Raw genomic sequence first — 10,257 nt, 5'->3', positions numbered from 1 at the left:
TGGCCACCAGGTGGCGACCAAAGATCGGGAATGGCGACAAAATTCCAGGAGTTTCGAGGATTTGGGGACATTTTTCGTCCTGGGGCTTTTTGGTGCTTTTTTGGTGGCTTTTTTTGGCTTTTTGGTGGGTTTTTTTTTTATGACTTTTTTGGTGGCTTTTTGGAGGTTTTTTGGGGTTTTTTGGTGGCTTTTTGGGTGGCTTTTTTTTCTTTTTGGTGGCTTTTTTGGGCTGTTTTTTGGTAATTTTTGACAGCTTTTTGGTGGCTCTTTGTGGTGGCTTTTTGGTGGCTCTCTGGTGGCTTTTTGATCACCTTTTTGGTGGTTTTTGGTGGCTTTTTTGGTGGCTTTTTGGTTTTTTTTGATGGCTTTTTTTGGTTGGTTTTTGGTGTCTTTTTGATGGCTTTTTTAGTGGGCTTTTTGTGGCTTTTTTGGTGATTTTTTTGGTGACTTTTTTAGTGGCTTTTTTGTGGCTTTTTGCCACCTTTTTTGGTGGCTTTTTGGAGGTTTTTTGGTGGCTCTTTGGTGGCTTTTTGGTGGCTTTTTGGAGGTTTTTTGGTGGCTTTTTGGTGGCTTTTTGGTGTTTTTTTGGTGGCTTTTCGGTCACTTTTTTTGTGCCTTTTTTGGTGGCTTTTTGGTGTTTTTTTGGTAGCTTTTGGTGGCTTTTTTTGGTGGCTTTTTGGAGGTTTTTTGGTGCTTTTTGGTGGTTCTTTGGTGGCTTTTTGATTACTTTTTGGTGCCTTTTTGGAGGTTTTTTGGTGCTTTCTGGTGGCTTTTTTGGTGTCTTTTTGGTGGCTTTTCACTCACTTTTTTGGTGCCTTTTTTGGTGGCTTTTTGGTGGTTTTTTGGTAGCTTTTGGTGGGATTTTGTGGCTTTTTGGTGGCTTTTTGGTGACTTTTTGGTGGCTTTTTTAGTGGGTTTTTTGTGGTTTTTTTGGTGTTTTTTTGGTGGCTTTCTGGTGGCTTTTTAGTGGCTTTTTGGTGTCTTTTTGGTAGTTTTTTGGTGTCTTTTTGGTGGCTATTCGCTCGCTTTTTTGGTGCCTTTTTTGGTGCTTTTTGCTTATTTTTTGTGGCTTTTTGGCAGCTTTTTGGTGTCTTTTGGGGGGCTTTTTTTTCTTTTTTGGTGGCTTTTTTTGGGTCTTTTTTGGTATTTTTGACGGCTTTTTGGTAGCTTTTTTGGTGGCTCTTTGGTGGCTTTTCACTCACTTTTTTGGCGCCTTTTTGGTGGTTTTTTGGTGGTTTTTTTTGGTGTTTTTGTGGTGGCTTTCTTTGGTGGTTTTTTTGGTGGCTTTTTTGTGGCCTTTTGGTGGCTTTTTGTGTTTTTTTGGTGGCTTTTTGTGGTGGCTTTTTTGGCGTTTTTTTGGTGGCTTTTTGGTGGCTTTTTCGAGCGCCAGGCGGGGATAAAGGGACATAGGGAGGTTTGGTGGGATGGAAGGGTTATCCAGGGATTTTCAATCCCAAAAAAATGGGTTAAAACACCTAAAAAAACCCCAAAAGACCCAAAAAATGAGCGTATTTCAAGGAGGAAATGAAGCTGCTGTGGTGGAACCTTTGCATGTGGCCAAATCCTCTCTCTGTGGAGCTCCATGGGGGAAAAGGCTGAGCCCTCCCTCCACGGAGCTCCATGGAATCAAAGGCTGAAACCTTCTCCGTGAAGCTCCATGAAATCAAAGGCCAAATCCTCCCTCCCTGGAGCTCCATGGGGGCAAAGGCCAAATCCTCCCTCCATGGGAGCTCCATGAATATAAAGGCCAAATCTTCTTCCATGGAGCTCCACGGGGGCAGAGGTCAAATCCTCTGTCCATAGAAGCTCCATGGAAGTGAAGGCCAAATTCTCCTTCCCATGGAGCTCCGTGGGGCCAAAGGCCAAATCCTCCCTCTGTGGAGCTCCATGAAATCAAAGACCAAATCCTCCCTCCATGGAGCTCCATGGAATCAAAAACCCAACCCTCCCTCCATGGAAGCTCCCATGGAGGTGAAGGCCTAATCCTCCCTCCGTGGAGCTCCATGGAAGTGAAGGCCAAATCCTCCCTTCATGGAGCTCCGTGGGGCAAAGGCCAAATCCTCCCTCCATGGAGCTCCATGGAATCAAAGGCCAAGTCCTGTTCTCCATGGAAGTTCCATGGAATCAAAGGCCAAATCCTCCCTCCATGAAGCTCCATGGAGGTGAAAGTCAAATTCTCCCTCCATGGAGCTCCATGGAAGCTCCATTGAATCAAAGGCCCAACCCTCCCTCCATGCAGCTCCATGGAAGTGAAGGCCAAGTCTCCCTCCATGGAGCTCCATGCAATCAAAGGCCAAATTCTGTCCTCCACGGAGCTCCACGGAATCAAAGGCCAAGTCCTCCCTCCATGGGAGCTCCATGGATGTGAAGGCCAAATCTCCCTCCATGGAGCTCCATGCAATCAAAGGCCAAATCTCCCTCCATGGAGCTCCATGCAATAAAAGGCCCAACCCTCCCTCCGTGGAGCTCCATGACAGCAAAGCTCCTTGCACCTCCCCCTCCCACCAGCCCCCACCCCCAACTCCTGGGTGGCTCCACCCCAACTCATCCCCACCCCAATGGCTCCTCGGAGCTTCCTCCAGGCACACGGGGATGGAGTTGAGGGGACGGGAGGGACGAGGAGCGGCTCCTCAGAGCTGCCTCCAGGCGCACGGGGACGGAGTTGAAGGGACAGAAGGGACGAGGAGCGGCTCCTCTTTGCTTTTCTGACATCCCTCCATGTCCCCAGGCCGGCGCCATGTCCCACCCGCGGCTGCTGCTCCTCCTGCTCCTGCTGGGCACCGGCCGCGCCCTGAGCCTGTCCGGAGCCACCTCCATCTTCAGCTGCCTCCACGCCGCGCTGGCCGAAGGCGCGAAGCTCCGTCCCCAGGAGGAGAACGCCGTGCTGGACAAGCGCGGCTCTGAGCCCCCGTCCATGGAGGAGGCGTCCGAGGAGGACAGGGATGATGAGGAGGAGGAGGAGGAGGAGCTGGAGAAAAGGACATTCCCGCGGGAACCGGTGGAATCCCGGGCCAGGAGCCACCGGAGTGGGGCCAAGGGCGAGCGGCGCGCCAAGGTGACGCTGTCCCTGGATGTCCCCACCACCATCATGAACATCCTCTTCAACATCGCCAAGGCCAAGAACTTGCGGGCCAAGGCGGCCGCCAACGCCCACCTGATGGCCCAAATCGGCCGCAGGAAGTGAGCGGGCCGGCGCGGTGGCCGCGGGGATGGCGGTGTCCGAGTTTCTGGTCTCGGTTCTGTGTCCCCTGTCCCCATTCCCTCGTTCTCRGTGTCCCCCGTGATTTTTCYGGACTTTTCCGTGCCCGGCGGGGCRGAGGGGACGCGATGCCCAAAAGGGTTCCTGATTAAAGCTGAGATCGCTGGAGTGTCCCGTGCTGCAGTGGTGTCCTGTCGGTGCTGCTTGGGGTCCAAATGGATCCGTGGGATTCCAGAGCCATGGGGATCCCAAATACATGGGATTCCAGAGCCATGGGATTCCAGAGCCATGGGGATCCCAAATACATGGGGATCTCAAATCCACGGGGATCCCAAATCTATGGGATTCCAGAGCCATGGGGATCCCAAATCATTGGGGATTAGAAATCCATGGGAATCCCAAACCTATAGGGATCCCAAACCCATAGGGATCCCAAATCCATGGGGATCCAAATTCATGGGGATTCCAAACCATGGGGATCCCAAATCCATGGGATTCCAGATCCATGGGGATTCCAGATCCATGGGGATTCCAGATCCATGGGGATCCCAAATCATTGGGGATCTCAAATCCATGGGATTCCAGATCTATGGGGATCCCAAATCATTGGGGATCTCAAATCCATGGGATTCCAGATCTATGGGATTCCAAATACATGGGGATTCCAAATCCATGGGGATCCCAAATCCATGGGGATCCCAAATCATTGGGGATTCCAAACTCATTGGGGATCCCAAATNCCGTGCTGCAGTGGTGTCCTGTCGGTGCTGCTTGGGGTCCAAATGGATCCGTGGGATTCCAGAGCCATGGGGATCCCAAATACATGGGATTCCAGAGCCATGGGATTCCAGAGCCATGGGGATCCCAAATACATGGGGATCTCAAATCCACGGGGATCCCAAATCTATGGGATTCCAGAGCCATGGGGATCCCAAATCATTGGGGATTAGAAATCCATGGGAATCCCAAACCTATAGGGATCCCAAACCCATAGGGATCCCAAATCCATGGGGATCCAAATTCATGGGGATTCCAAACCATGGGGATCCCAAATCCATGGGATTCCAGATCCATGGGGATTCCAGATCCATGGGGATTCCAGATCCATGGGGATCCCAAATCATTGGGGATCTCAAATCCATGGGATTCCAGATCTATGGGGATCCCAAATCATTGGGGATCTCAAATCCATGGGATTCCAGATCTATGGGATTCCAAATACATGGGGATTCCAAATCCATGGGGATCCCAAATCCATGGGGATCCCAAATCATTGGGGATTCCAAACTCATTGGGGATCCCAAATCATTGGGGACTCCAAATCCATGGGATTCCAGATCTATGGGGATTCCAAATCCATGGGGATCCCAAACCCATAGGGATCCCAAATCCACGGGGATCCCAAACCCATGGGGATCCCAAATCCATGGGGATCCCAAATCCACGGGGATCCCAAACCCATGGGGATCCCAAATCCATGGGGATCCAAATCCACGGGGATCCCAAATCCATTGGGAACCCAAATCCTTGGAGATCCCAAATCCATTGAGATCCCAAACCCACGGGGATTCCAAATCATTGGGGATCCCAAACCCATTGGGATCCCAAATCATTGGGGATTCCAAATCCATGGGGATTCCAAACCCACAGGGATTCCAAACCCACAGGGACCCCAAACCCATTGGGATCCCAAATCCATAGGGATCCCAAATCCACTGCCCCTTCCCACTTTCCCTCCGCTCTGCCTCAGTTTCCCCGTGAGTCCAGTTTGGGTTCCCCATCCCCGATCCATCCCCGCTCACCCCGCTCTTTCCCGGCCTCGCTGAGCCCCATTCCCCGCATTCTGACTATGGAATGTTCATCCCTTCCGCCCCAAAAACCCCGGGATTTTCCCCAGAATCCCTCTCCTCCATCAGCACTGGGGCAGGAGCAGCTCTGGGCCACCATTGCAGAGGGACAGATCGCAGTCCCGGATCCTTTTGGGGTCACCGATGGCTTCCTGAGTCATGACCCCGCTCCTGCCCCTGATCCTTTTAGGGTCACCAATGGCTTCCCAAGAGGCAGCCCCGCTCCTGCCCCCAATACTTTTAAGGTCACCGATGGCATTCCAAGCCGTGGTCCCACGGGGCCGTGCTCCTGCCCCCAATCCTTTTAGGGTCACTGATGGTTTCCCGAGCTGTGATCCCATCTGGCTGTGCTCCTGCCCCCGAATCCTTTTAGGGTCACCAATGTCTCCCCAAGCCATGGCTGTGCTCCTGCCCCCGATCCTTTTAGGGTCACCAATGTCTCCCCAAACGTGGTTCCTCCTGGCCCCGCTCCTGTCCCGGTTTTGGGATGGCTCCGGGTGGGGACGATGTTCATTCCGGGTCACTTCATCCCCATTTTTTGGGGCTCCTGGCCCCAGGTGTTTATGGGAACGGGGGCACCAGGGAAAGGCAAAAGCCCTAAAGGCCTCGCCTGGAATCTTCCCTGGAAACATTTGGGGTCAGTGGTTTTGGGGTCAGCAGATTTGGGGTGGCTCAAAGGACCTGGACTTTTCTAGAGGGTCACCTCCTGCCGTCACCACCCCTGACCTTTTAGGRTCACCAGAGAGCTTTTGGGATYTTTCCACACCACARAYCCCTCCCWTTCCTTTTTCCCATTCCCAGTGGGATCTGGAATCTTCTCTGGGACGATCAGCGGTTTTGCGGTGAGCAGATTTGGGGACCTGGACTTTTCTAGAGGGTCACCTCCTGCTGTCCCCATCCCTGACCTTTTAGGGTCACCAGAGAGCTTTTGGGATTTTTCCACATCCTTTATCCAAATACAGGACACAGCCGCTTCCCCTTTCCCCATTCCCATCTGGACCCTCCCCATTTCGGGAATATTCCCCAAATATTTCCCCAAATCCCTGATTTTTGGGAATATTCCCCAAATATTTCCCCAAACTCCTGATTTTCCCCAAAAGTCGTGAGGAAGCCAAACCCTACTAAAAAATTCCTCCCCGTTACCCGAATCGATTCCCTGATCCCAAAATGGGAATTCCCTTCCCAGATCCGGCTCCAGACAGAAATTCCCAAAGGATTTAGGGCATTTCCCCCACAACAACCCAAACCCTCAGGGGTGAATCCAAGAAATTCCGAGCCAAAAAAACCCAATCTTTATTCCCATAGAAAAATCCGTTTGCGGGCGCGTGAAGAATTCCAAAGTGCTTTTAGGGTAAAAAGCCAGGTTTTTTGGCATTTTGGGAAAAACAGGCAGAACTGCTTGGGATCGCGGCAAGGAGGGGTCGAGGAGTGGGGTAAATATCACAAAAAATGGGTATTTGTGGGGTAAATATCACAAAAAAGGGTATTTGTGGGGTAAATATCACAGAAAAGGGTATTTGTGGGGTAAATATCACAGAAAACGGGTATTTGTGGGGTAAATATCACAGAAAAGGGTATTTGTCCTGGTGAGAATTGTGGTAATGATCCCAAAAAATGGGTATTTTTCCCTGTGAAGACTGGGGTAAACATCCCAAAAAATGGGTATTTATCCCTGTAAGGACTGGGGTAAAAATCCCAAAAAATGGATATTTATCCCTGTAAGAATTGGGTAAAGATCCCAAAAATTTGGTACTTTTCCCTGTAAGGTTTGGGATAACAATCCCAATAAATTAGATATTTATCCCTGTAAGAATTAGGGTAAAGATCCCAATAAATTAGATATTTTTCCCTGTAAGGACTGGGATAACCCCAAGATTATGCATATTTATCTATTTAGGGACAGGGGTAACAATTCCAAGAATATTGGACATTTATCTATTTAAGGATCGGGATAACTACCCCAAGGAAATGGATATTTATCCGTTTAAGCATTGGGATAATTATCCCAATAAAATGGATGTTTATCCCTGTAAAGACTGGGATAATAATCCCAAGAATAATGCATATTTATCATTTCAAGGACTGGGATAATTATTATAAAAAAAAAAAAAATTAAAAAAAAAATGTTATTTATCTATTTAAGGACTGGGATAACTACCCCAAGGAAATGGATATTTATCCGTTTAAGCACTGGGATAATTATCCCAATAAAATGGATATTGATCTGTTCAAGGACCTGGATAACCATCCCAATAAATTGGGTATTTTTCCCTGTAAGGACCGGGATAATTACCCCAAGAATTCTGCATATTTATTTTTTTACGGAATGGGATGACTATCCCAATAAATTGGATTTTTATCCATTTAAAGACTGGGAAAACCATCCCAAATAAATTGGATATTTATCCCTGTAAGGACGGGGATAATTACCTCACAAATTCCGGATATTTTTCCCTGAAAAGACTTGGAAAATGATCCCAAGAAAATGGATATTTTTCCCTGAAAGGACTGGGATAATGATCCCACGAATATTGCATATTTATATTTTTAAGGACTGGGGTAACAATTCCAATAAATTAGATAATTTTCTATTTAAGGACTGGGATAAATATCCCAAGGAAAATAGATATTTATCCCTGTTTGGGATAACAATCCCAAAAATATTGCATATTTATCCCTGTAAGGAGCAGGATAACAATCCCAAGAATATTGCATATTTTTTATTTCAAGGAGCGGGATAAAGATCCCAATAATATTGCATTTTTATCATTTCAAGGACTGGGATAACAATCCCAATAATATCGGATATTTATGATTTCAAGGAGCGGGATAATGATCCAAATAAATTGGATTTTTATCTCTTTAAGGACTGGGATAACAATCCCAATAATATYGCATATTGTCGATTTAAGGAGTGGGATAACGATCCCAATAATATTGAATATTTTTGATTTCAAGGACTGGGATAACGATCCCAAAAATATTGCATATTTATCCCTGTAAGGAGCGGGATAACAATCCCAATAATATTGCATATTTTTTTTTATTTCAAGGAGCGGGATAAAGATCCCAATAATATTGCATTTTTTTTTCATTTCAAGGACTGGGATAACAATCCCAAAGATTTTGCATATTTATGATTTCAAGGAGAGGGATAATGATCCCAATAAATTGGATATTTATCTATTTAAGGACTGGGATAAGGATCCCAATAATATCGGATATTGTTGATTTAAGGAGCAGGATAACGATCCCAATAATATTGCATATTTATGATTTCAAGGACTGGGAAAATGATCCCAATAATATTGGATATTTATGATTTCAAGAAGCAGGATAAGGATCCCAAGGACAATGGACATTTTTCCCTATAACGATCCAAATAATATTGCATTTTTATCATTTCAAGGACTGGGAAAATGATCCCAATAACAATGGACATTTTTCCCTATAGAGATCCCAATAACAATGGATAATTTTCCCTATAAATATCCCAATAACAATGGATATTTTTCCCTATAACAATCCCAATAATATTGAACATTTTTCCCTATAACGATCCCAAAGCCAGGCCCAAGCTCAGCCCAGCTCAGGGATGAACAGCAATGGGATCACGCTCGGGACACCCCAAGCAGGGCTGAGCTCTGCCACCCCACGGGGATCAAATGGGGACAGCGAGGCCCAGGAGGCTCCACAGCACCTTTGGGACCTCGGGATAAAAGGTTTGGGATCCCAGCTGAGCCCTCAGTATAAAAGGTTTGGGATCACAGCTGAGCTCTTGGGATCACAGCTGAGCCCTTGGGACAGGAGGTTTGGGATGGCAGCTGAGCTCTCAGAACCACAGGATGGAAGGTTTGGGATCCCAGCTGAGCTCTCAAAACTTTGGGACAGGTTTGGGATCGCAGCTGAGCTCCCGGGACAGAAGGTTTGGGATCGCAGCTGAGCTCTCAGAACTTTAAGACAGGTTTGGGATCACAGCTGAGCCCTTGGGGAGGAAGATTTAGGATCGCAGCTGAGCTCTCAGAAACTCAGGATGGAAGTTTTGGGATCGCAGCTGAGCACTTGGGACAGGAGGTTTGGGATCGCAGCTGAGCCCTTGGGGAGGAAGTTTTGGCATCACAGCTGAGCTCTCAGGACAGGAGGTTTGGGATCACAGCTGAGCGCTCAGGATGGATGTTTTGGGATCACAGCTGAGCTCTCAGAACCTCGGGATGGATGTTTTGGGATGGCAGCTGAGCTCCCAGGACAGAAGGTTTGGGATGGCAGCTGAGCCCTTGGGACAGAAGGTTTGGGATCACAGCTGAGACCTTGGGGAGGAAGATTCTGAAGCTGAGCTCTCAGAACCTCGGGATGGAAGTTTTGGGTTCCCAGCTGAGCCCTTGGGACAGAAGGTTTGGGATCACAGCTGAGCTCTCAGAATGGATGTTTTGGGATCACATTTGAGCTCTCAGAACCTCGGGATGGAAGTTTTGGGTTCCCAGCTGAGCCCTTGGGAGAGGAGGTTTGGGATTGCAGCTGAGCTCTCAGTATGGAAGTTCTGGGATCACAGCTGAGCTCTCAGAATGGAAGTTTTAGGGTTTCAGCTGAGCTCTCAGTACAGAAGGTTTGGGATTTCAGCTGAGCTCTCAGGATGGAAGTTTTGGGATTTCAGCTGAGCTCTGAATATGGAAGTTTTGGGATCACAGCTGAGCTCTCAGCACAGAAGATTTGGGATCCAAGCTGAGCTCTCAGCACAGAAGGTTTGGGATTGAGCTGAGCTCTCAGAATGAAAGGTTTGGGATCACAGCTGAGCTCTCAGGATGGAGGTTTTAGGGTTTCAGCTCAGCTCTCAGGATGGAAGTTTTGGGATCACAATGGAGCTCTCAGAATGGAAGGTTTGGCAACCCAGCTGAGCTCTCAGGACAGAAGGTTTGGGATCCCAGTTGAGCTCTTAGAACGGAAGTTTTGGGATCACAGTGGAGCTCTCAGGACAGAAGTTTTGGGATGGCAGCTGAGATCTCAGTATGGAAGTTTTAGGGTTTCAGCTGAGATCTCAGTGTGGAAGTTTTGGGATCGAGCTCAGCTCTCAGCACAGAAGTTTTGGGATCGAGCTGAGCTCCAGACCAGGCCGTAGCTCCTCAACACTCATCCTCATCACCCTCCTCCTCCTCTCCATCGGCCGAGTCCCTCCCCACCTCCTCATAATCCTTCTCCAGCGCCGCCAGGTCCTCC

At 48.2% G+C, this 10,257-nt stretch overlaps 1 protein-coding gene across 1 annotated transcript; it reads left to right on the top strand.

The window, feature by feature from the left end:
* Positions 1–2,737: 2,737 nt before the first annotated feature.
* On the top strand, positions 2,738–3,184 carry UCN3 (urocortin 3). Its single transcript, XM_057388499.1, has one exon. It carries the CDS (start codon positions 2,738–2,740, stop codon positions 3,182–3,184), a length of 447 nt encoding a protein of 148 aa, XP_057244482.1.
* Positions 3,185–10,257: the final 7,073 nt, after the last annotated feature.

Source organism: Malurus melanocephalus, unplaced genomic scaffold (genome assembly GCF_030028575.1).
Source record: "Malurus melanocephalus ecotype Western Australia unplaced genomic scaffold, MMel_1.1 scaffold_2024, whole genome shotgun sequence".
NCBI lineage: Eukaryota > Metazoa > Chordata > Aves > Passeriformes > Maluridae > Malurus > Malurus melanocephalus.
This window is presented reverse-complemented; position numbering and strand designations above follow the sequence as displayed.

Coding starts and splice junctions, on each gene's coding strand:
- UCN3 (XM_057388499.1), top strand. CDS start 2,738: ATGTCCCACCCGCGGCTGCTGCTCCTCCTGCTCCTGCTGGGCACCGGC.